Source organism: Labeo rohita, chromosome 14 (assembly GCF_022985175.1).
Source record: "Labeo rohita strain BAU-BD-2019 chromosome 14, IGBB_LRoh.1.0, whole genome shotgun sequence".
Classification (NCBI taxonomy): Eukaryota; Metazoa; Chordata; class Actinopteri; order Cypriniformes; family Cyprinidae; genus Labeo; species Labeo rohita.
This window is the reverse complement of record NC_066882.1, coordinates 9,663,283-9,690,185: the sequence shown is the minus strand read 5'-3', so window position 1 is coordinate 9,690,185 and position 26,903 is coordinate 9,663,283. Positions and strand designations below refer to the sequence as shown.

General features: G+C 36.8%; 1 protein-coding gene and 1 long non-coding RNA gene across 3 annotated transcripts in view; one reads left to right on the top strand and one right to left on the bottom strand.

Annotated features, from left to right (window-relative positions):
- The first annotated feature begins 1,441 nt into the window (after positions 1 to 1,441).
- The window catches only part of ocrl (OCRL inositol polyphosphate-5-phosphatase), a 29,261-nt gene continuing 3,799 nt past the window's right edge, over positions 1,442 to 26,903 (top strand). The window contains exons 1-22 of one of the 2 annotated variants that reach the window (XM_051127247.1): positions 1,442 to 1,745; positions 2,318 to 2,397; positions 12,770 to 12,861; positions 13,137 to 13,175; positions 13,602 to 13,715; positions 14,397 to 14,525; positions 14,651 to 14,852; positions 14,934 to 15,092; positions 15,173 to 15,274; positions 16,243 to 16,357; positions 17,154 to 17,270; positions 17,507 to 17,688; positions 17,824 to 17,935; positions 19,393 to 19,502; positions 19,600 to 19,735; positions 19,811 to 19,921; positions 20,443 to 20,608; positions 22,078 to 22,313; positions 23,286 to 23,309; positions 25,067 to 25,183; positions 25,274 to 25,358; positions 25,751 to 25,878. In XM_051127247.1, the coding sequence (XP_050983204.1) occupies positions 1,704 to 1,745; positions 2,318 to 2,397; positions 12,770 to 12,861; positions 13,137 to 13,175; positions 13,602 to 13,715; positions 14,397 to 14,525; positions 14,651 to 14,852; positions 14,934 to 15,092; positions 15,173 to 15,274; positions 16,243 to 16,357; positions 17,154 to 17,270; positions 17,507 to 17,688; positions 17,824 to 17,935; positions 19,393 to 19,502; positions 19,600 to 19,735; positions 19,811 to 19,921; positions 20,443 to 20,608; positions 22,078 to 22,313; positions 23,286 to 23,309; positions 25,067 to 25,183; positions 25,274 to 25,358; positions 25,751 to 25,878 (2,598 nt within the window). In that variant the 5' untranslated portion in view covers positions 1,442 to 1,703. The remainder of the gene's footprint in view (positions 1,746 to 2,317; positions 2,398 to 12,769; positions 12,862 to 13,136; positions 13,176 to 13,601; positions 13,716 to 14,396; positions 14,526 to 14,650; positions 14,853 to 14,933; positions 15,093 to 15,172; positions 15,275 to 16,242; positions 16,358 to 17,153; positions 17,271 to 17,506; positions 17,689 to 17,823; positions 17,936 to 19,392; positions 19,503 to 19,599; positions 19,736 to 19,810; positions 19,922 to 20,442; positions 20,609 to 22,077; positions 22,314 to 23,285; positions 23,310 to 25,066; positions 25,184 to 25,273; positions 25,359 to 25,750; positions 25,879 to 26,903) is intronic. The other variant, XM_051127248.1, reaches the window with a different exon arrangement.
- On the bottom strand, positions 6,145 to 7,637 carry LOC127175934 (uncharacterized). The gene is made up of 3 exons (XR_007829042.1): positions 7,383 to 7,637; positions 7,065 to 7,196; positions 6,145 to 6,236 (listed from the first exon to the last, which is right to left on the bottom strand). It is a non-coding gene; the product is annotated as an uncharacterized LOC127175934 (long non-coding RNA).

Below are 26,903 nucleotides of genomic sequence, written 5' to 3'. Positions count from 1 at the left end.
ATGTGATGTACATTTTTGGCCTTTTTTTAGAAAACAAAAATGGTTCTATCTACAGAAGTCTATAGAACGCAAAAACTTTGAAGCTCAATATATCAAAAGTGCTCAGAATGCATACAGAACCTTATAATTCTAAGGCGACGACATCTTATTTCCTATTTGGGCATATACTTTATTTTTTAAGACGATTTTTTTTTTCCAAGGCATTGATTCCAGTGTTTTCTGTCATATTTATGCAAACATTAGATTTCAAAACCAGTATCACAGCTGTTAACTATTTCTTGAATGATCTCAAAGTAAATAATAGCTTTAACACTTTAACACTAACTTTAATAATAAGTCTGAATTTGTCTTAAATTAAATCATTGCACGGCTCTGTGGAATGCTTGATTCTGATTGGTCAGTCATGACATTCCAAGGTAAGTTATTCCCTGATAACAACTGGTAAAAGCTAATAACTCAGACTCATCTGGACTGATCAGATTTATCATAACTCAGCGCTATACGTTTGATAATTTTTCTTGGTGGAAGCCTTGCTTTTGGTTAGCTAATAAAATATTTAAACTCAATATTAACTATTTAATATTATGTGTACAATTTCGTAATTCTGTCAGCTTGCCACTTTCTGGCAACTGATTTCCTCATGGAAGCTTTGCTTTCAAATATTTCAGACCAGTGTTTTGTGTCTAATTAATTACTTTTGTGGCAAGGAGCTGTGTAATAAGTGGGATAATGTACATCCAGCCAGTTGTTATCGCAAAATAAAGATGTATATTATCCCTTACTTATAATCTTAATTCAAGTGCTAAAGGATTTTGAAAGTCTGACAGTAATCAGTGTTGAGTGCTACTGTAAGGTTAACTCTGCCTGGTTTAAATGTTTCAGGAGTTGAAAATATTAGAAATTTAGAAAAGTAATCAAAAAGTAAAGTAATTGAAAAGTTACACTACTTATTACATTTTAAACAGAGTAACTTGTAATCTGTAACCTATTACATTTCCAAAGTAACCTTCCCAACACAATTTAAGGTTTAGCAACAACTTTCTATCCGATTAATATCAGGGGGTTTGACTGAAACTCCACAAAGCTAATATTTGAAGAGTGCAGTAATCCAAACTGTGTTTACACGCCATATGCGAAAAGGTTAAGCATCTGTGACGTCCCTGAGCAGTGCATAACACACCCAGTAATGTTGGTGCGTCCGGGACAACCCGGTGATGATGACCTAAGAACGCATACATAACCGGTTATGTCTTCCAACATATTTTGGGCAACTTCAACCCGAATCTCACTCGAGATGTCATTGACTTATTAACTCAACAGCATAACTGTCATCAACCGTTGATTCCTGTTTCACCCAAAATTCAATACACAAGTCTCGGAAGGGTGTCGTTCAATGACTCCGCACCGGCTCACAAGCTCGCACTCTTACGTCACTTCTACGTCACTTCTTTTTGGAAGAGCGAGTGTAACGTTACATTGATTGTTTTTTCCCACCCGTATTTATTCAAAACCCGTTTCTACGGGCTAAATTCTTCCCGAGCAAGAAATAACGTTACGTCTCTCAATCACCCCGGAAGGCCGGGAGCACGGCATGCGCGGTGAGGGGTGGAGCTTGACATGAGAAAACAGTCGCGCTGAGTTTAGCCTGTTAGCTAGCCGCCTAGCTGACGGCTTTAATTCAACACATTTAACAACAATTCATCATGGAGCCTTCATTTGGGATATCCGATAGCCGATGTGTGGCCGTATCCTTTATTTGGGAGCTCGGTTGTTCATTTTTAATTTGTAAATAATAGTCGTCTTTTTTAAAGTCATTTAGCTATGTCTTGTTAGCCTAGCTGTAATGGGAAAAATAACATTTATTTTCGTCTTGTTAGTGTATTAGAGAAGCTGAACCGAATGCAAATGTTGTCATTTGGGTTGCTGTTTTGTCTCTGCTGTCAGACAGAAGTTATACACAAGTGTCTCGTGGTAAGCGTTTTGTTTATCCAAACATACTTGTATTTCTTAGGAATTTCTTGAACACGCATTGGCATGTCACTTGATATGATGTGTTTGTAAGGTGTGACATTTTGGATGCTACAGAAACTGCGGGGGTTTATTATGAGAATAGCTCTTTTTAGTTAACTTACATGTCTTGAAGTATGAGAGTTTGTCTCTCTAATCTTTTATAACTTACCTAATTAACTTATATAAGGTCCAACAAGTTATTTCATTGTGAGGGAGGGAGCATAGGAGAGCGTCACAATTTCCACCCTGTTTCCTTTTCCTCTGCCTCCAGCTATTTAATTGAATCCTTGACAGTGATTTTTCTCAGACTGTTAGAGGACATGAGCTCAGAAACGGACAAAAAGAACCAAGACTCCTGTCCCTGCTAGAGTGTTCTGGACAGTTCAAGTGAGTAGAGACTGTTTGATTGATCTGAGTTTTCCTTTCTACGTTAGTCACATGGTTTTGCTGTTATACTAAAGGATGCTTTTGTGTAAAACAGGATTAGTTGCAAACGTTTCAGAAACATGAGCATCAGAGCAGCTGTTGACTGATCATTCTGTCAGGTGGTTCATTGCTACTGCCTGTCTGTTATTACATTGATAATTGTGTTGTTTTTGGCCTTTTTGACATGATTAGCAAGCAAACCCACAAACACATGCCGTCTAATTGCTAGCTATCTAATGAGCGTCTCTATCTTGAGAATGCAGCTGGCTTTTAATAGGCTGCGATTCGTTTTTACATCCGATGGTTTTTACTTTTTACATAAGATATTTCTTACCAGATATATCATTGTCTTTCCAGCTGTCAGAGTTATTCCTGATTAGCAGCCCTAAAATGTCAGCAAATCTCAAAGACCTTAAAGATTGTGAATATGAACTGTCTGTGATGAAGAATTTGCAATCTCAAAGTCTTTTTTTATTCTTTAAAAATGTTATGTACGTTTATAACAGTATGTTTTGTGTTATATGTGACCCACCACCACAAAATCAGTCTTAAGAGTCAATTGTTTGAAATTGAAATTTATACCCTGAATAAATAAGCTTTCCATTGATGTATGGTTTGTTAGGGTAGGACAATATTTGGCCGAGATACAACTATTTAAATGTCTTGAATCAAAATATTGAGAAAATAGCTTTTGAAGTTGTCCAAATGAAGTTCTTAGCAATGCATATTACTAATCAAATGTAAATATTTACGGCAGGAAATTTACAAAATAATCTTTGTGGAACATGATCTTCACTTAATATCCTAACAGTTTTTGGTATAAAAGAAAAATCAATAATTTTGACCCATACCATGTATTTTTGGCTGTTGCTACAAATATACCCATGCTACTTAAGACTGGTTTTGTTGTCCAGGGTCACATATTAGCATTTTAAAAAAATGTTAACGCAGCTGCAAGGATTGACATTCTTCTCTTGTCTGACTGCCATAATCAGACACTTTCTATTATTCCTGGAAACACTATCATGCATTTTTTTCCTTTGCTGTTGAAGCAACTGGGAAAGCAAAAGTCATTCTTGTTGTAGTCTCTCATTTACTACTTGCTTACCCAGCTGTGACAACTTCTGCTTTTGAGACCCCAGAAATGTCAATGTGAATGTGAGAGAAATGTGAATTATATATAGCCTTAACCGCTGGTTGCTATAGATGTGAGAAGACTCTGTGAAAGTTCGTGTAATGAGGCAGTGTGGCTTTCGTTGTGTGTGTGTGTGGTGGATGCCAGCATGCTGCCCATTATCCTGCATTCCACCTTGGTATCCTAGAGCCTAATAAGGCTCACATGAGCACACAAACTCTTTAACTGTGTTAAAACTGTACACACTCATCTTTTACTCAAAGCTCAAGAACTGACTGGGCAAAAGAGGTCACAAATGTTATTTTTTTTAAATCTGTGTAATGAAAAGATTCTCCTAACAATAAGAACAAAGTATAGAGTTCATATTTCAGCCCTGCATGAGCATTCATTGGCTGTGATTGTATTAAGCATTAGATGTAAAAGTATGCATTAAAATATTTTATGCAAGTTACTTTTGCAGGTAGCTGTGCCTTACAAAACTCTTGGATTAGAGGAAATCAATTAGAGCAGTGGTTTGCAGTCCTGGAGAACCTAAGACTGCACATTTTAGTTGTCTTCCTAATCAAACACACCTCATCAGCTCATTAGTAAAGACTCCAAGAGCTCAAAGACCTTGAGGCATTTATGCACATTTATCCACCTTATTTTTCCCATAAGAGCGGGTGTGGTCATTTGTAAATTTAATGTGTCTGGCTTCCAGTCTCATCTGCTTCCAGCAGTTTTTAGCTGTACAAAACAGCTTGTTTTACTGCTTGATATTGCAAACTGATCCGTATTACTCCTATTATTTTAATGTATTGTCTTAATTATGAACACAGTGGTTTGTAGTGTAGTTTTACTGTTTACTGCACTTTGTTGTTCTTCTCATTGTTTCCCTATGGCGGCTTATGGACTGGAAGTCTAACGCATTACCAGAAAACAGCTTACTTCCGCATCGATAAATACGGTAAATACTACTGTTGCATGCTTGAATCTGACTGGCTGACGACCATTCCAAGGTGTCCAATTATTTTCAGGTAAACGCTTGGCTGAAGTAGTTCCAGGCAGGTCTTGAACGCATTACATGTCCATATCAGTTTGCCAAATGATTTCAGTTATTTTGAAGGTCCTTACAGCGTACATCAGCAAAAGAACCGAAACCCACAACGATGCTGAGCAAACAAATAAATATAGAATAAAAATGGCAAATTATTTCCGTGTTTTGCCGCAAAAATGTTTTATGTACGGAAAGCATACGCTACACTCTAAAAAGTGCTGGGTTAAAAAAATAACCCAACCTTAACCCAGCTGCTGGGTAACTATGGGACAGAACACGCGTTGGGTTGTTTTGACCCAAGTGCTGGGTTTAACCATTTGACCCAGAATGCTGGGTTGTTTATTTCACCCAAACAGTGGGTCCGGTTAACTGTGTTGCTGGGTTAAACAACCTAAACATTGGGTTATTTGTTGTCTTATTGTCTTGCTACCTTTATATTTACCAGTAATAATAAATAATCACAAAAGAATGTAAAATTATTATTGCTTTTCTGTAATACAGTTAGAAAAACACACAAAAAAATGCAACTGTAAATATTAATTTAATGAGTTTTATTTTTTTTAAAACAATTTTCAAATGGGTGCAGCTGTCACACATTTTATCCAACCATTACAGACACATAAAACAACAACTTCAGTAGATCAGTTAATTTAAAACACAAAACTGTGTAAACTAGGCACTGTAGATTCCCATTCTTTGTCAACACTGTAGCAGCACAACACTTAAAAATTAATTATTGCCACATGAAAATCGTTCCAAACATTGTGCTATTAAAACTAAGCCAAACAAAGTGTCCACCAGACAATACATATGACAATTTAAAACATGTTACAACTGGCCAGAAAAAACTGTTGGCCTTAAAAAAATCACACATGAAGACTTGTCCATCATAATAATATACTGCAAGCCGGAGAAATTCCCTGGCAACGAGTCCGCTTCAGTGGCATGGCCCGAAAAAAATGGTGAAGGTCTGAGATGTCGTTGTCTCGTCCCCAAGACACAAATCCACCATGCTGGTCCCCACCTGTTAATTATATGACGCTTAGTCTTGAAGACACTTAGGCCTGAAAAAATGCTTATTTTAGAAGAAAATTTCAAACGGCACATTTTTAGTCTTTTACATCTGAACACTTCATACAGTGGGGGCCAAAATGATTGGAGCACTAGTATTTTCACCAGCTAAAAAATAGTTTTAAGTCAGTAAAAAAGTCTATTTTTTGCTGTAGTGTGTCAGTGGGAAAAAATTTCAGTTTGCATTTCCAAAAATTCATTATATATATATATACAGGGTGGGCCATTTATATGGATACATCACACATCAAACTTATTGGGAATTTCACAAGAAAAACAATGGTGTGCTTGGTTTTAATGTAACTTTATTCTTTCATGGGTTATTTACAAGTTTCTGACCACTTATAATGTGCCACAAACAGGACGTTAATATCACCAACCATTCCCATTTTATTAAGGTGTATCCATATAAATGGCCCACCCTGTATATATAGAAAAAGTAAAACAAAACGTACAGGTTGTATGTCAATGCATGGCCTCCAGAATTCTGTGGTTGTGGTTCTGTGGACCATTCCTCCAGAATGGGCAGGACTTTGAAAGCACTCTCCCCTTTAGCATCTAAACCATAAGAATAATACAGTGCAAACTGTGAAACGTATCTCATAATCAAAACAACACATTGAAATCTCCTCATTCCTTTAAATAATGAAATCATAATAAAAAAAAAAAATAAAAATTATAATGGTATTAATGCAAATGAATCCCCACCCCCATTCAACTACTGCAGGTTAAGTTTAGGTATGAGGTGGGATTCAGGGATGTAGAATATGCTCATGCAGAATAAGGCATCAGTATGTGCTTTATAAGTACTAATTAACAGCCAATACACAAACTAATAAGCAACTAGTTAAGTCTTACTGTACCATTGTATTTACCAGTTGATGTGTCAAATCAGTAGCGTAGCCAGGAAAGAGACTCTGGGTGTGCATCAGAAAAACTGGGTGTGCCACATTTATCATCAGATTGATGTGCAAAAACATCCGACTGGTATTACTAACATTACAAATTACATATTAAAATGACCAGAGATGCGGTTGTAGCCTATTTTTCTTGCGCGGCACGCGTCCCTACAACTCCCCCCTCACTGACAGAATTTCATGCGAAATGTTCACGCCAGTAGCGTAGCCCAAAAAAAGACTCTGGGTGTGCATCAGAAAAACAGGGTGTGCCACATTTATCGTCAGATTGATGTGCAAAAACATCCGACTGGTATTACTAACATTACAGATTACATATTAAAATGACCAGAGATGCGGTTGTAGCCTATTTTTCTTGCACGGCACGCGTCCCTACATCTCCCCCCTCACTGAAAGAATTTCATGTGAAATGGTCAAATACAGCTGAATTTTGTTTATATAGATTGACATATTATAAGAAATACCTTACCTGAAGTCATGTCACCCAGCTCTTAATGCACCTTTCCATCTTGCTGGGCATAGGCAACAATTTGGTCTGCAATTGTAGTCCAGTCTTCAAAAAGTCTGCCTCTGGATGTAGCTTCCTGAAGTCTTGTGAAATCTGATCAAATTTGAAAAAAAAAAAAAAAGAAAAAAGAAAAACAAGTTAAAGTAAAGTTAAAGCTTTTAAATGTTAAATTGATTGTTTGATTTTATTGCCATACCAGTAACTATGGTTATTTTAATGAAAAGATCAAATTCTAAAACAAATCATGGGTATTGAATGTTATTGAATGATATAACTTACCTTCAAAGGTTTTAACCAAGGTATCAAGCTGCCTTTCCTTCAACTTCTCTATTTCAAAGCTGTCCATCTGCACCATCAAGAATCTCACATATCTAGAATGAAATTTCAGATTTAGAAAATTAGAATTTCACAAAACTGTTTTTATTTTATATAGAAAGCAGGTTAATGCGTTTAGCTGCAGCGAAATCATTTAAACACAGATCAGTTCTATTATGCTGATATCGCGAGAAGGATTCTCAAGCATTTTAATATTGCGAGATCTCGTAAACGTTTAAAAAAAAAAACGTTTTGCGCAGTAGTGCCAAATTAAAACAGTTTGAATTGTTGCAAAACTTTGGCGATCTTCAGAGTTAGAACACAAATACTGTATGCACTGGAGCGTTTGTCAAACACGTGATGACACGATTCTATATTATATGGTACTGAAGGCAACCCAAGCTAGCATCTCACCACTGAACTGCATTTATCAGTCTCCAGTCTGAAGGGCAGAACCTACGCTGTTAAAAAAATCAGACGGCATACCCATTTAATTTTTATACTGGTCTCCTAGTTTGTAATGTAACACAAGCATTCACTAAAATAGAGGAAGAGTAAAAGGACCTCATAAACAGTGGTGTCGTGGTGCCTGGAGAAGTGGGTATACGCCCCAAATGCAAATAACCTTACATGCTGAAAAGAATAACTTACTGACGTCTGGACGTGATTCTCTGCAGTTTCTGATTAAATCGGTCGGGTTTTCTCTGTCAGAGCCTCCCCTGACATGCCCTCGCGTATGAACAGGGAGCATCTGGGTGGAGGAGTGGACGGAGCGGGCGCGGGCGCATTTAGGCGCAATCATCAAATATATTTAAAAGGAAGCCTGCGCCACGGTTCTGATGGCATCACTGTCCTTACCGGGTGTTTTTAGGGAATATTTGCATTTACTCACATGCGATTGAATTAGCTATTCATGTGGTGGACTGTCACGATTTTGGCTAATAAAGGACACTACTCGATGCGCAACAGAGGGGATTTAGAAGTGGGTACACGCAAAGCCAACTGATAAAGAAGTGGACATAAGCCGTATACCTGCGTATACCCTGCACTACACCATAAACCACTAGAGTCATTAAAGTAAGGTGTATAGCGGAGCTAATGCAGCTACCTGAGGAAAAAAGAGCGCGAAAATGCACAACATAAAAACGACGGATCTACCGTTGGATTCGGCACGTCGCAGACATTGACTTGAAAAAATATGCCCTTAAAAGATCAATTTTAGTACGAAATGACATAATTCTGACAAAACATTACAAAGCCATACAGTATTCAGACAGTAACTGAACTTACCCCGTATTTCTAACCTATGCCTGTTTTCAAAAAGGACAGTACTGATAAAAAAGGATGTGTACTGTATATAAATAAAACTTTGCACGTGCACACACACACAATTTGTTTATATAACGATAAAGCGATTGTTGAGGCAAAAAAGTACCTTACTATAGGCTGCTACTTAACGTTCGTTAATCATTCACAGAATTAACGCTAACCCCGCACAGCAACATATCAAATATTGCATTAAACAGTGAAATTACTGTGTTTTAAACCACAACTTATTAAAAAATAAAGGTAAATAATCATATAATCATATTAACTTACCGTATAATCCTGCTTTCTGCGAATTGCGTGACCGCCTGACGAGGAGACGAGTGAACAATCCAGAAAGTTCGATGAAGTGATAAAATAAACAAACCGGTTGGGTTAAAATAACCCAACCCGCGTGTTCAGTGGTGAAAACCACTAGAGTCCATTTGACCCAGCATGATCAACCCAAATGTGTGTTTACAGTACCTCAAACAACCCAGAATTTTGACCCAGCACAATTAACCCAGCAATGTGTTTACAAAAATAACCCAGCACTTTTTAGAGTGTATTACTCCCACTCTCTCCCTTTACAAACACACACACATACTGTACACACATTTTCTATACATAGAAACACACACGCACGAAAATGTATTGTTAGCGCTGATCTGATGATTTTGTCATTAAAACAGTTAAGCAGCTTAAAAAGCTACATGTCATTTCTCACTAATAACAGCTCTGTTCTTGAAAATGATGAACTAAAGGTTTTGCTATTAGTAGAAACCCTTCTGCCAAACAGTGTTGAGAGACACACAGACTCGGGTCATTTACACGAGCTTAATGTCTCTCTCTCTTTTTTTCCCTCTCTTTCTTTCTCTGTCTAATAACTTAATTATTAACCTTATTAGTTTGCTATCAACAGCTCAGTCCTCTGTTGTTTAGCTAGGTCTAAAATTTTGGAATTATTAAATACAACATCTGAGCAATATATGAGGTGTATCCATAGTATAAGTGGAATAATTGTTGAATTATTAGAAAATAATGCACACCACAAAATAATTTATCACCACCTTGGGTGTGCATTATTTTCTAATAATTTATTGGCTCTTTGGTCTGTTATTCCTTACGTAAACATCGACCATCACGCGTACTTGGAGAACATAAAATATGTTAAGCGGCAGCAGAACTATACTTGCAAGATGTGTAAGAACAAACGTCATTAGTTCTTGTATATCAAGCAAATACACTTAAGCTTACCTTTACCATATTTGATTAGCTCTATGTATGTGCTTCGATCAGTGTTTAATGTCAGGAATTTCCTTGAACTTTTTGAAGTGTCAGAGTTATGGTGGAATTGACCTTTAGTTGAGAGACAGAAATCGCAGGTTTCTTGCAGGTTTGTGTTTTATAGATAAACAATAACAGAATTTTCATTTTTGGGTGAATAGTTTGTTTGACCTGAACTGCTAGAGCATCTTTGTATAGATCACCAAAGGTTTAACCAGCTAATAAAAGTATATTATGCTTCATTTAGCCTGACAGACCTTTGGGGTGGATGGGGAGTGCTTGAGCTGCCTAACAATTTTGAGCTGCGTTGTCAGTGACACGTTAATGTGGCAGTTTAGTGCCACAGTTTAACCTCAGAGAATAAGAAGTATTTTGGTGTGAGCAAATTATAACCATCATCCCTAGACTGGGCTATTATTTGTATTGATCGAATGTAAGATTGCTTAGTAAGTCTAGGCCAAATTTCCCTTGTTCATGAGTGCTTCGTTTCCTGGCAACCGCATCCATTACAGCAATTATCGTCTTCTGAGACTGAGCGAGCAAGGCTCACTGGCAGCACAGAGGGGTTCTAGTCTTGCCTCCATGCGTTTGCATGGCACACTCAGGCAGGGATATCTGAAGGTTTTTCCAATAATCCACTGTAATTGAATTTCCCATGGAGTCAAATGGAGGTATGACCATGTTGAGAGGAACCTGATGCCCTGGAGTTGGCACCGTTATTGTCAGAGAGTGAAATATGGTCTGCAATTAGCCCTTTGATATGCATTTAGCCTGCCACATTTCTATAAGCTTCCCTCCACTCACTACATTTTTGATGAGATAAGATGCTGGACAGTAGTTGTAATATGAGATACAAATACCATTCAAAAGTTGGAGGTCAGTAAGATTTGTCAGTGTTTTTGAAAGAAGTCTCTTTTGCTCACCAAGGCTGGATTTATTTAATTAATAAGTACAGTGAGAACAGCAGTCATGTGAAATATTCTTAACATTTTCTATTGTGATATATTTTAATATATATACTGGTGATGGCAAAGTTGACTTTTCTGCAGCCATTACTCCTTACTCACATTATCCTTCAGAAATCATTCCAATATGCTAATATGATTTGCTGCTCGAGAAACATTTCTTCTTACTATTATTATTATTAAACGGGTTATGGTATGCCCAAGTTGATATGATGCTTAGGGTCTTAATGAAAAGTCTATAACATGCTTTGGTTAATTTCTCAATGGTGGTGTAAAAACACCTTTTTTTTTACCTTGCCAAAATCAGCTCTGCAAAAATTATCCTGTTCTGGTCGAGGTTGCTTTAAATGTTAATGAGCTCTGCTTGCCCCGCCCCCTCTTCTCTCTGTGGAGTGACAAGCCTGTTTACTTTACCCCATTTAGCCACGTTTAGCCGCTAAACTTGCTAACTAGCACATTATTAGGAAAGGCAGTTGTAAAGATTCATAAAAAACACTTCTGCTGTGAAGTGAAGCTGGATCATGAATGATTCGCGCAAACACAGATGGGTATATGTAGAACGGGAGGCGCGTTCCATTTACAAACGAACTTAATCCACTGCCTCTTCAGCGGCTCAGATGTTGGGAGTAAATGATGACCACTATGTTCATTATTACATCCAGCAACACAACACCTCAATCAGAGATTTTCTTGTCTAACTTGCATCCCTGCTTCGGCATGAATTAAAGCGGGTCTGAGGTAAGGCGCTCGTGTCAATCAGCTATCGTGGGAGCGGCCTCTGTCGGTGTGATGCCACAGGTGCGGACAGGCATCTGAGAATGGCTCAATTTGCAAAAGAAGATATTATTTTTACAAATTAATTAAAAACCACTGCATGGATTTTTATCATTATAGGGTAGATATGTACATACACTGCCAACACACATTAATGTTCAAACATGTAAAAGTGAACTTTGCATCCGATGACCCCTTTAATGTTAAGAACTGTTGTGCTGCTGAATATTTTTGTCGAAACCTTGATGTATTTTTTCCAGAAATAGAAAGCTCAAATAAACAGCATTTATTTGCAGTGGAATCTTTTGTAACATTATAAATATTTAGTAACATTGTAATCTCTTATACATGTAAGTTTTGATCAAAGTTCTTTTAAAAATAAAATCGTACTGACCCTAAACTTTCGAATGAATAGCTATAGAGCTTACTGCACGCTAACACATCCGCTTAAGTTTGACGTCACACGTCACCGCTTCCAGGTCCAAACGCTCTATCAAATGCCACAAGAAAACAACAAATTGTGCTAATATACACTCACAATGTGATATAATACTACAAAAGAAATTATAATCCTCCCGTTTAGCTCTATACCGAAATCCCAAGACAATGAAAATATAAATAAATAAATATAAAAATTATTTGTGTTTGCATGGAGACTGTATTGTACACTGTACATTAGAAAACGTTTACCTTAAATGTTTAATATGAATAAACAGTGCCCATAAACGGCTGTTGAGATGGTGTTCTAAAGTAAAGTGAGTTGAGGCTTGGACCAGGAAACAGCTTTCGTTGGACACATTACGTCACCACTTAAAAAGCAGATAAAGTGGTGTTAACACCCTGTTTGTTTGGGATTTTTTTTTCCTCATTTTTAAACTGAGCGTGTTTCTTTCGATAAAACTAAATATATACAACGACTGTGGTAAAATCCTAGAACAATAAAATGAATTGATAAAGGAAGTCTTGTGAAACAGGTTATGTATTCGTACAGCATTTCATGAATGAATCTCTTGTTGCTAGGTTGGATATTCTGGCAAACCCTGAAGCAATTGTATTAAGCCCAGTACCCCAGCTGTCCATCCCCATCAATAACCATTTTCAGTTAGTTCGAGGTAAGCTTCTAATGACTATTTATAGTTTACAGAAGGACTTTGTAACAGTGTAAATGCGTTTGTCCTCACTATAATATTGTTCTCCCTTTATGAACTCACCTTTGGTCTCTGTCAGCGAGGCTTAGATAACAAGCACTGTTTTGAATGATAAAATCTCTCCTCCTGATCAAATATTTGAAAATCATTTGTCACCATAGAGGGCAGGCTATGTTTTATATTTCCTGGTACAGTCCTCTTAAAATCTGCCACTGACTTTCTTTAATTTGTTATTTTAGAGGCTGAAGAAGCACTTCTCATTGACATCTCGTGTAACAGTAAGTTTTTAATTAGCCTGCTTTTCAGTTGTATGTTTTATATAATTCATTGTTATTTTTAGATTTTCATGATTAAGTAATTTTACTAAGTGTCATCAGCATAGAGTATAAATCAAGTGTATTTCAAATAATTGTTACATAATTTATAGTTAATTCATATCTATCTGTCCGTAAGCAGCTTATTGTAGCAGCATTCAGATTAAGCAGCTTATTGCTGCTCTTATCCATTTTATTTTTTAGAAACTGTATGAAATCGTAGTAGCTTATATGCACCATTTTCTATGCGATTTATATACTTGGGCAGGTTTCTTAATGCATATTGCTTTAATAAATAATGATTCACTTAAGCAAAGTGCTTTTGCTAAAAAATAAACTGCATAGCTGTGATGTTTGGATATGAGAATATGACACCGTGTTCCTCAACAGCGACGGTACGGATTCGTCTGCAAGGCGAGCGAACGCCGGAGCTCCACCTGGAGCTGCAGGATGACGTTCACACTCAGTCCTTCTTACAGCATGTGACAAAGGCCAAACAGCAAGGTGATACCTCGTTTTCCCTGCACAGGATGCAGCCACCAACATCAAGCTGCATTTCTTATTTATTAACTACTCTAATCATTTATTTACCAGGGTAACCAACACCCAGATTTATAGGTTTGTCGGTAATGAATGCTTCCTGGAAGAATTTGACCTTAGTGTCAGACAGAAAGTTTGACCCATGTAACTCTTCAGTGTTGGTTTACTTTAATTCACGCTGTTACAGCCACAATCATATCAAAGGTTAGGCCACCTGGTGCGTGATTCATCTGATTTGTTACCTTACTGATTGTAATTCAGCTCAGCTTGTTTTTTAAACTCTTACCTTAGAAGCTCCTTCACTGTCCATTGACATCAGTATATCGTTTAAAAAATCGAATCAGTCATAGATTTATTTTATAGTCAGATTTAAAAAAAAAAAAAAAAAAAAAATGTCCAGGTCATGAAAATATTTAAAATGGAAAACCATGAAACCTGCTTTTCTTGTTTTGTTTCTCTTTTGGTTTTGGCTTATTCTGACAGGTTGATTTTTGTCGTGCATATCTCTCTGAGGCTGTTTGAATGTACATATTTATATTTTTGGTCTTGCATCAAAAAGTTCATTTTCTACTGCTGAAGACATTTTGAAAGCTATTGGCCATGGCATAAATATATGAAACATCACTGTTAAATGGTAATTTTTAGCTGAGAGGAGTTCACTGCCAAGGAAGATGGAGCCTGTTGTACCTGTTCCAGTCCCGCCTCAAAGAGGAACCTCCAAATCCACCTCAAATAACATCAACAATAGCACTTTAGTAAAGCCCTTAATCAGAGGTATGGCACAAGAACATTACAATATCTACATTGGGTTGCATGGGTAGATACACCAAAGACAGTAGTTGCTAGTGAACACTTTATTATTTACAATCCTGCTGGTTTGTTCCTCTCTGTTTTTATAGACTCCGCCCTCGCACTGGCCACTGATTTTGGCTTTGAAGAGAAGAAGAACCAGAAAAACCGTATACGAGATCCACCTCCTCCACCACTGCCCCCTCTACCCCCTCGTAAGGGCACATACACACCATCGACCAACCACACGGCAGGCCCAACTACCAAAGAAAGGCCGCCATCTGCACAGAACTCCACACCTGTCAGAAATGAGTGAGTGCTGCTGGTCTTAAATGCAGAAGCCTGTGGATTTTCTTTTAGCTGTGTTGAACTCAGTGCTGTTTGTCTTTAAAGATTTCAGTCTGTAGACCGCTCTGCTTCCTGGTCTGACAGCCCATCCAACTACACCATGAGACAGGCTATGATGAGCAGCCATGCAGGGTCAAGGGAAGGCCTGCTCAAGTATCGCCTAAGCAAGAAGGAGAAAGATTATGTGGACATTAAGAACTTTAGGTAAATGTGGTATGCCTGAAAATGTGTCATTGGTTTTGTTCCAGTTCATTACCGGCATTTAATTAAGGGACCGTTTACAGGTTCTTCATTGGAACATGGAATGTGAATGGTCAGTCTCCTGACAGCAGTCTGGAGCCCTGGCTGTGCTCTGACCCAGACCCTCCAGATGTCTACGCACTGGGGTGAGTGGCAGATCATGAGCATGGACAGTATATGGGAAACATGTTTGAAAACAGTCATTATAGCTGTCCAGTGGGACAGACAGTAAATATTTCACCCTTAAAGGATTAGTCCACTTCCAGAATTAAAATTTCCTGATAATTTCCTCACCCCCATGTCATCCAAGATGTTCATGTCTTTCTTTCTTCAGTCAAACAGAAATTAAGCTTTTGAGGAAAACATTCAGGGTTTTTCTCCATATTGTGGACTTCAATGGTGGCCAACAGGTTGAAGGTCCAATTTGCGGTTTCGTTGCAACTTCAGAGGGCTCCATGAAGAATAAGGGTCTTATCTAGTGAAACGATTGGTCAATTATATATATATATTTTTTTTGTTTTAAAAAAAAAACAAAAAAGCTCACCTTGCGTTAGCTCTGCAATGCGCATGTGCATTTTTATGTAATCATGTTGGAAAGGTCATGCTCGCAAGGTAGGGTAGGGTGAAAAACGTAAAAATCATCCAATTTCGTTTCTTTTTTCCTAAAGGATGTTTGACTTTCTTTGCATGTTCACTTTGTAAACACTGGTTCAGTACTTCCACCTACGTCATGGGTGCGTGATTACGTAATGCACAAGGTCAAGCTAGTGCATTTTGTTCATTTTGTTAGATAAGACCCTTATTCCTCAGGCAGAATCATGTTGAGTCCTTTGAAGCAGCATTGAAAGGTCAATTTGGAACTTCAACCTGTTGGCCACCATTGAAGTCCACTATATGGAGCAAAATCTGAAATGTTTTCCTCAAAAAGCTTCATTTCTTTTCAGTTGAAGAAAGAAAGACATAAACGTCTTGGATGATATTGGGGTGAGTAAATTATCAGGAAATTTTTATTCTGGAAGTGACCTAATCTTTAAATATATTGTTGTACATTATTAATTGTCCATTCAAAGAGTTGATTGATTATGTTCTTATTGATTTGTTCTGTTATTTGCAGATTTCAGGAGCTGGACCTGAGCACAGAGGCCTTTTTCTATATGGACTCATCCAAAGAACAGTTATGGGTTGATGCAGTTGAGAGAAGCCTCCATCCTAAAGCCAGATACATACGGGTGAGTAAATGACAGCTGATTTTAGCGATTCAACATTTAAGTCCCCATTAAATCAAAAATGAATTTTTTTGTCTTTTAGTATGACTAGCTTAGCCTTAAGGTTAGCTGTAAGCTAGTGTGCTCCAAAACAATGACAAAATTTGCATTTACAAGATATAAGCATTCAAAACTTACAGTCTCTAACTTCTGCCAATATGGGTCAACGGTTTTGATGACATCACTCTGCACTTCAGCTTCTCATCAAACTTTCCAATCAAATGCTCTCTAGAATCCAAAGCGTCCTGCCCCCTACACTCTAAATAGAAGCTGAAGCTGTATCTGAAATCAATCACCTGTTCACAGAATTTGGATTTTCTATGGTGAATGGCACATAGTTCACTATATAGGGTATAGGGCACGATTCAGACGAATAGAGGCGAATTAAGTCTGGTTTCGCTTTGTATCGCACGAACAGCCACAGCACACACGCACACAGTGTGCTCCGGTCCAAAGACACAAAAGGCACGGAGCGGATCATGTGCGTTAGTCAGCATAGACCACAAAACATATCAGAGCCATTTGAATTCTGCCGAGAATGGTATATAGCGATATGGATGAGATTGTGGCTGTCATACACTGAAAAATGGGGCAGGAATGTTTGATTTGTCCCTCCCTGTCTTCCTGTTTCATTTAAAATTGTCAACACATGGACCTTTAAAGTCTAGTCTTCCCATTTTACAGTCAACAGATGAAAGTATTAGGTCCTTGCTTTTTTATTTGAGTGAACTTTTAATGAGGCTTTGCATCTTGCCTTCAGATACGTATCATTCGCTTAGTTGGAATGATGTTGGTGGTGTATGTCAACAAGGAGCACAAACATCACATTCGAGAGGTGGCTTCTGAGTCTGTGGGAACTGGCCTCATGAATAAAATGGTACGTTTGAATTTGCAACAATAGGAAGTGGTTTGTCAAAACAGGAAGTACTTTTAGCCTATCACTTGGCATGTAATGTGTATCTTTTGTTATATTTGCATTAGATATAGTGTAATCTTGGCATCGTATTGATTACACAAATTACCACAAAATGGTGGATACATCTTTTCAATAAGCAGATCAGTGTCAGTGACCTGATAAGATTAACCCACTTTTATTACTCTTCCTTTCTGTAGGGGAATAAAGGAGGAGTGGCTGTGCGCTTCGTGTTCCATAATACCAGCTTCTGCTTCGTAAACTCTCACTTGGCGGCTCATGTGGATGACTTTGAGCGGCGGAACCAGGACTACAAAGACATATGTGCCCGCATGAGTTTCCACCTGCTGGAATACCCCCCTCTCAGTATAGTCAAACATGAGTGAGTGTCACCAACATCTAGTGTGTCCATTGTAGCTGTTTTTAAAACTGGTTTCCTATGATGAGATAACAGAATTTTTAACGCTGATATTGGGTCTGTTTTTAATGGTTCAGTGTTTATGATTTCTCCTCTAAGTGTGGTGGTTTGGCTTGGAGATCTCAACTACAGGCTATGTTTGCCTGATGCTGGGGAGGTAAAAAGACTTATCGCTGAGAAAGAGCTACGGAGGCTTCAGGAGTATGATCAGGTAAATATAACATTTAAAAAAATCACTCTGATGGCCCGGGGCCAGCGTAAAAGACATTCATTTGTGACGGAAAAATAGCCTACAAAAGTTTGTCAAAATACTCATCTTTACGATTAGTTTTGTAGCTTTAACAATGATCAATCCATACTTAATTTATACAGTGGAGTACAGATGCACCGATCGACCGGACATATTTTAACCGATCTCTGTGCTTGTACGCGAACTGCATGCAATGATTTTTCAAAATGCCATGTGTGTGGAAATATTACAAACTCTTTAACATCCATTAACAGAGGCCAGAGGTGCTGAAGATGAACACAAGAGAAAAAAAATACTGTAGCAGGCAGAGCAAGATCACGGTTCACAATGCGCAAAATATTGGAAATATTGGGCCAGTAGAAAAAAACTTAGCGTTGAGCCCTGCTCTATTATTAGTTATTAATATTTTGAATTTAAAAAACACAAAGGTGTGTGGATTAGTGGTTTCCTTTATTTATGCACTCCACTGTATTTATCTGTTTTAAGGTTATCTTTTGTTGCTTCCTCTTTTCTTTTTCCTGTGTGTGTATATGGCAGTTCTGTGGAAGTGGAAGTCAAATATACAGTGCCTTGCGAAAGTATTCATACTCCTTCATTTGTTTTCATATTTTATATTGCTGCCTTATGTTAAACTACATTAAATAACTTTTTTCCCCACATTAATTTACACTCAATACAACATAATGACAAAGCAAAAAACAACTTTGCAAGTTTATTAAAAGTAAAACACTGAAATAAGTACATTGCATAAGTATTCATACCCTTAACTCAGTACTTCAAGTTCAAGCACCTTTGCAGCCTCAGGTCTTTTTGGGTTTGATGCCACAAGCTTTGCACATCAATTGCTCAGCACTAGGAAGAGTCCTAGTTGTTCCAGGCATCTTCTGTTATGGATAATGGAGGCTACATGCTTCTGTGAACCTTCAATGCAGTAAAAAAAATTTTCTGAACTCTTCCCCAGGTCTGTGCCTTGACGCAAGCCTGTTTCTGAGCTCTACAGGCAGTTATTTTGACCTCAGGGCTCTGATATGCATTTTCAGCTGTTAGACCTTTTCTAAGAGGTGTTTGCCTTTCCAAATCATCCTCATTCAAATGAGTTTGCCACAGTTTACCTCCACTTGACGTGTGGTAACATCTACAAGTAATATGAGTTCTCCTGAGCTAAATTTCAAGTGTCCCAGAAAAAATGTGAATACTTATGCAATGGAATCATTTTAGTTTTTAATGTCTAATAAATTTGCAAAGTTGTTACAAACCTATTTTGTGCTTTGTCATTATGGTGTATGAAGTGTAGACTGATGTGGGGAAAAAAGTAATTTAAAGCAGTTAAAAACATGAGTACTTTAGCAAGACACTCTAGACTTCCATTTTTGCTCTAAAAGCACACTTAATAGCATGTTCTGTTTCACCTTTGCCAGCTGAACATCCAGAGGAAGACTAAACGTGCCTTCACTGATTTCATGGAAGGGGAGATTAATTTCACCCCAACTTACAAATATGATGCTAAATCGGACCGATGGGACTCAAGGTACAGTTCTTTAAAATTAGGAGATCTTCCTTTAAACATTGTTCGATTATCTTAAAATGAGCTAGGCACGTCATAATTTGTTTTTTGTCATCCACAGTGGGAAGTGTCGAGTCCCTGCCTGGTGCGACCGTATCCTCTGGAGGGGGAGCAACGTAAAGCAGCTTCACTACCGCAGTCACATGGAGCTGAAGACCAGTGACCACAAACCTGTCAGCTCTCTCTTCAGTATCGGAGTAAGGTTTAGTTCTTTCATCATGCTCTAATAAAGGAGTTGAGAGCATTGCATTGATTTTATGTATGTGCTGCAGGTGAAGATGGTGATTGAGCAGCGCTACAAGAAGGTGTTCGAAGAGATCGTGCGGGACATGGACAGAATGGAAAATGACTTTCTGCCCTCTTTGTCCCTAACACAACGGGAGGTAAGTAATGAAAGGGAGCCAGACAGGGAAGTGTATCCTCTGACAAACTCTCTCTGCATCGATCCGTAGGCCTGACTGCAGTTTTTTAAGATCCCACTATATATATCAGAGGAGGATCAATAATGTTTGCACGATCTTAGCATTCCTCTGGACTCTGAGTGGATTTTCGGCTAATCACATGTGCTGTAGGTGCTTTCAGTCTAAATGCGCCGGGCTGTGTCTTTAACATGAAAGAACAGTAAAAATAAATTGATCTGCATCACCTGGAATCAGTGCACTCTGAGGATACTGTGTATTACATACATAAATGTAAAATATATTATGGTATCCACATAAATGGATAATAAGATTGATCATAACAAGAAATGTTTTTAAGCACCCAGGATATTAGAATGACTTCTGAAGGATCATGTGACACTGAAGAATGCCTGCTGAATATTCAGCTTTGCCAAAAACTTTTGAATGGTAGTGTATTTGCTTACAGCTTCATTTTCATGTTATACCTGTTCTTTATTCCATAGTTTGCCTTTGAGAATGTGAAGTTCCGTCAGCTGCAGCGTCAGAGTTTTCTTATCGCGAATGACGGACAGGTCGCTTGCACCTTTGCCTTCATTCCCAAACTCAATGACTCTCAATACTGTAAGCCCTGGCTACGTGCTGAGCCCAGTGAAGGAGTACTAGATCCTAGTGAGTATCTCATATGTCAACAAATAAAAATGAATCTTGTATAATGGTTTCCGCGATGTGGAATCCAGTCATAAAAACGGAATTCACTGTAAAACACGGAATGTGCCAAATTTTGGATGAATAAATGAAAAGTAGGTCAGTACATAAATCAAAATGCAGTATGGACTAGTGTCTGTGAATATTAAGTCACAAAAATACTATTTAAATATGAATCCTGCCTGTTCTCTGTGTCTCTGTGTGAATGAATGGCACACATACTGAAGCACGTGTGACACTTGCAGTGTTTTCTGCCTTTGCCGCCTAAATATGAGTACATGAACACATAATTAAAAACATAATCTCTAGAAATGTTATTTCATGGGCATTTTAATGTTCTTTTGAGGGGGAAAAAACGTTTCATATCATAACACAAGGAGAAACTTAAAGGTATTCGCAGGAACCCGTCAAAATAAAAGTCTGGTTTAACTTGAAGAAACTGTGACAGAAATATATTGCTTAATGTAATGATAGTACTACTACTAGTAATACAATTATTAAACATTAGTTTTAAGGAATGTTTACCAGAAAAAAATATTTACCAGAATTTCTTTTTTTTTTTCTTTTTTTTTTTTAACACAGCATTTCTGAAAAACAAAAATCAGTTAATTAGAGATGCTTTTGGTTATTAAAATGTAATGAAACCATTAAAATGGAAAAAATAATGGAAAGCACATAATTTGTTAAAAATAAAACTGGATTTAAAAAAAAAACAGTCATTAAAAATTATATTTTTGTTTAACTTTTAATAAATTGCTGTTACATTTTTATGATTTCAATTAATTAGTCATCCGTTTTTTTTTTTTTATTTAACCATTAAAACAGAGTCTAAAAAATTTAAACTGGAAAAAATGGAATCCAGAAAAATTCAAACAGAAAAAAAATAAAATGGAATTTGGGAAAAACAAAAACAGTTTTTGTCAGTATGTTTAATTTGTATCCATGTTGTTCATTCCATAAAGACCAATGGTTTTTACTGGAAATTGCCATAGAAAAACAAACAAACAAACAAACAAAATCAGCATATTTTGTGCTTATTCACACTTTGGGTTTAAAACCTTATCCTTAAGTAGCAATATTTAGAAATTTGTTGCCAAAGAACTTTACTATGCCTCTGCAGTTCAGAGTCCAGACCTCTGAACTGCAGACTGACTTCAGTTCCCCAAATTTTATTGCCAACACTATTTTCTGTTTCATTTGTTGACTAAATGAAATCTAATTTCAGTTTTGGTATTGTGATCAAATAATTTGAGTGCCTCATTAATTAAAACACAGTCTTGTGAATGAATCATTTTGCCAAATGATGAAAACAACGAATTAATTTTTTCTTTTTCCTTTTTCTTTGAAGATAGTAAAATGTCAGCTGCTTCAATGTTTTTGATTGGTGTGCAGACTGCGCGTCGTCCAGATTCTCATATTCCTATTTGTTGCAGATGAGAAAATAGAGATCTTCCTGGAGGTGTATGTCAGCAAAGATTCTGTGACGCTGCTAAACTCTGGTGAGGATAAAATCGAGGACATCCTTGTGCTTCATCTGGACCGGGGGAAAGACTACTTCATCACTGTCGCGGGAAACTACCTGCCCAGCTGTTTCGGCACATCTCTAGAGACCCTGTGCCGTATGAAGAAGCCCATCCGCGAGATTCCCATCACCAAACTCATCGATCTGGTGAGGCACATGTCGCAGGTTTAGTTGGTTTGATGGATTATAACAAAGACTAAAGAAATACAAAGACCGTTCACTCCTATATTTCTGAATGGGTAAAACTGCAATGCGCAATATGGCAGAATAGTCCCATATACTAAATAAAAGAGCCAATCGTTGATGGGTAATGTCATTGCATCACTACAGCGGCTGTTAGAAGTGCGTATGCGCATTAGCTGGTCTAGCTTGAAAAATAAGCTTTTTAAACACTATGTGAGCATAAGAAGCAACATTCATGGGGCAGTTCGTTTCAGATTTTGTTGTTGATTTGAAATATGTAATTTAATTGCGAATTCAGCAAGCAGTTTTTGAGATTTCAGAATTCCCACATTCATTTAGATAGTACTTGGTCTTGGATAAGCTGCCTGGAGGCATTGCAAATATGGCCGCCAAGTGAACAGACTTTCCTTGAAAGGGACTTTGATTATAATCATGGCTAAGTAGGGCTGATGTTACAAAATGCAAAAGTTGTCTTCCTTCCTTTGCCAATGGAAAGTCGTGACAGACAGTGCCAAGGAATTTTGCCCCCAGATGTTATATAAGAAAAGACTTTCACATTTGACAGGATTCTATTTTGAGGCTAAAATGAGGAAGTCATGTAGAGAGATAATGTTTTGATGCGATACTGCAATATGTCATCGTGCAAACCGCTCATGCTGTTCCATTTTCTGCTATATTCTCAAAATATGATTACTTTTTCATTTAGAGAGTAGTCAGTCATCTTAATTATTTGCTGTTCTATCTCTTTCCTGTTCAGTTACTGTATCACCTTTGATAGCCAAAAGCTGCTTATCTGTGATTATGCAATACCGGCTCTGTGTTCTCACGGATTACGCAATGTTTCTCCATTGTCTCATCTCTCCTCCCTTCTTTTACTCCTTTTCTTCTCTGACTGTTCCTTTTCGACCAATCATTCTGGGTCTGCATGACTCTCAGGGAGAGGATAGCTGCATGGAAAAGGTAAACTCCCGTTTCATCCAAGAAAAAGACTTATTAGGTTATACAATAATAAAACGGCTGCTATTATTGCGGCCTACATGTGTGATTGAGGGTGACTTGGTCCTGTTTTTAAATGTTTGTCCCAGTGTGACAGTGTCTCGATGTGCTTGCCCGTTCCTACTGGTCAGCTTGCTGCAGTCACTCTGCTGTTTCAGGCTAATGAAAGTCACTGAGGCTTGAATCTCTCAGCTTGATTTCTGCCCCTCCTTTCCCCACCCAGCTCACTGCTCACCAGCCAGCAATATTAGATTAGTAGAGAGAGAAAGCAGCTCACAGCATGGTGAAACCAGCCTCACAAATCAGTGTTTGTTATTTGGAGCTGACTGTTCTTCAGAGTTGTTTTTGCCTCTGTGGCTCAGCATGTGTTGCAATCCTACTAATTGCATGAGTCCCCTTATATTGTTCAGTGGTTCCGGGGCTGTCACTTATCTCCATGTAATACATTTCTGCGTCTGTATATGAGAGAGAGAGCAATGTTATTTGTCGCCTTTTTTCAGATGTCACATGGATGAATTTGTTATAAGTGTCATGTTTTCATGTTTTAACACAATGGTCATTCTCCACTGTTGTACTGGAACAATCTTAACAATCATCAGTATTTTTAAAGGCACTTTCCACAAATAAGGTGCAAATTCTTAAAAAAAATAAACAAAAATATATGTATATATATATATATATATATATATATATATATATATATATATATATGTATATGTATATGTATATATATATATATATATATATATATATATATATATATATATGTATATATATATATATATATATATATATATATATATATATATATATAAAAATAAATAAAATACATTAAATACATTTAAAATACATTAAAATAGGAAACAGTTATTTTAAATTGTAATATTATTTCACACAATTACTGTTTTAACTGTATGCAGCTGTGTGCAGCTTTGGTAAGCATAAGAGACTTTATATACTCTACCAGTCAAACGTTTTTGAACAGTACGTTTTTTTAATGGTTTTTAGAGAATTCTTTTCTCACCAAGCCTGCATTTTATTTGATCCAAAATACAAATCAGAATATTAGAATGATTTCTGAAGGATCATGTGACTGTAGTAATGATGCTAAAATTTTGCTTTGAAATTACAGGAATAAATTACATTTTAAAATATATTCCAATAGAAAATGGTTATTTAAAATGGTAAAACATTTTCAATTTTTTTTTGTGTTTTTGCTGTACTTTGTATCAAATAAATGGAGGCTTGGTGAGCAGTGAGTGTGAGTATTGGTGAGTATTAAAAATCAAATAATTTTGACTGGTAGTGTGTGTATGTATATACATATGTATATGTATATGTATATGTATATGTGTATATATATATATATATATATTGTTAGTGTTTTCCTTCTGATGTTACACAAATTAGGTTAATTCTGGGCTATAACAGTTTTAAGAATTTTAAAAATTTAGTTGTTATTTTGGCAGAAAAACATGCAGCTCCACTTAAACCAAATATCATTCCAACCGTGTTTTATGATTTTACTAATGAATACAACAGAGAAAGTATAGTTCAACCAAGAGTAAACAGAAGTATATGATCTAGTGCTTTAAATAATGGGTCACTAAAATGTGCTGTATTTGTGGAAAGTGCTACAAGAAATATTATGGCTCTCTTCTTAAACTGAATACAGCCTTAAATATAGTTTGTAAGATGGTGATAATTTCTCAATTTCACAGGAGAAAACCCGGATTAGTTTCTTGTTGGACAGTGCTGGAACAGAGGATAAACCTCTGAAGATTCCCAAAGAGGTCTGGTTGCTTGTTAATCACCTTTACACCAAGGCCTGCCAGCAGGTAAACAAAATACAGCATATGTTTACCAATGATTAACCATAACATCTCAAATTGCTAATGAGTTTTTTTAATTAATATTATTTTATACAGGAGGACCTTTTCCAGACTCCTGGCCTGCAAGACGAGCTACAAAGTATTATTGACTGCTTGGACACCAGCATTCCTGAATTCATCCGTATCCTTTCCCACCAAAAGATACATAAATATGTTTATATATGGAAAGGATGAGTTTTTCCCAGCAGATAGATTACTGTCTGGTACAGACCTCTTTAAAGGGCTCTCAGAGTTACTTAGCATAGAAATGCTAATGTCTGTCACTTGAGTGAATGCGACAGAGTGGCTCTCTTTAAAACTGCTCTGACTGGCTGGATTCTCCCACACAATTTATCCCTGAGCTACTGAGAATGTTTCTTTTGACCTGCTGTAATGGTGTTCGAGACATCCCTAGAGACGCTGTGTACTTTCCTTTCTCTCCCTTTCTTTTTCTTTTTCTCACTGCCACATATTTGATGCTAAAATGTGCATTCTCATGGTTTACCGTGGTTTTTCTTGACTGTTGGTTCTAAGCTGGCTCTAATCACTCAGTTGCCGAAGCACTATTGATCTTCTTGGAGGCTCTTCCTGAGCCTGTGCTGTGTTATGAACTCTATCAGCGCTGTCTCGAATGCTCTCACGACAGCCGCCTGTGCAAACAGGTAAACATGCATGCATGGCAGTAACTATATTGGTAGTGTCAAGACTATGTATTTAATATGCTATTTGTGGTACTTCTAGCAATCTATATATGTTCTTGTTTCAGTTCCTATTCACAAGCTCTCCATATAAATCTGCATTGAGTGTGTTTTGATGCTGATTCATTTGGGTGTCAGTTTTATTTATATGTAAGAAATTGTCTCTTAGCTATTGTAACTTGTACAGAATTAATAATGGGGTCTAAACTATGCAGTTCAGTTGCTGTTTATTTGTGATAATCAACAAAAACAAAAAAGTAAACTTTAAATAGCATTTCTTTATATAGAACTATTAATATAACTGTGTGTAAAATTATTATTATTATACTGCTATAAACACACGAATATATAAATCCTGCTGACTCCAAACTTTAAAACAGTACTGTGTGTATATTTTTTTTTGAGTTTATATATTTATTATTATTATTACTTTATTTTTATTTTATGCTTTTATTCAGTGAGGATGCATTTAATTGATCAAAAGTGAAAAGTAAAAACAGCATTGCCACATTTCAAAAATATTAAAATGTATTTTAAAAAAACTGTACATTAATATATTTTTATATATATGTACACTACCAGTCAAAAGTTTTTGAACGGTAAGAACGTGTTGTGGTTTTTTTTTTTTTTTTTTTTTGGTAAATAAGTCTCTTCTGCTCACCAAGCCCACATATATTTGATCCAAAATACAGCAAAAGCAGTAATAAAGTGAAATATTCTTACTATTTAAAATAACTGCTTTCTATTTGAATATATTTTAAAATGTAATTTATTCCTGTGATCAAAACTAAATATTTAGCATCATTACTCCAGTCTTCAGAGAAGAAACTATAGAAATTAATACATTTATTTAGCAAGGATGCTTTAAACTGATCAAAAGTGATGATAAAGACATTTATGATGTTACAAAAGATTTTTTTTTTTATTCATCAAAGAAACCTGAAAAAATTCTACTCTGCTGTTTTCAACATAATAATAATAATAATAAT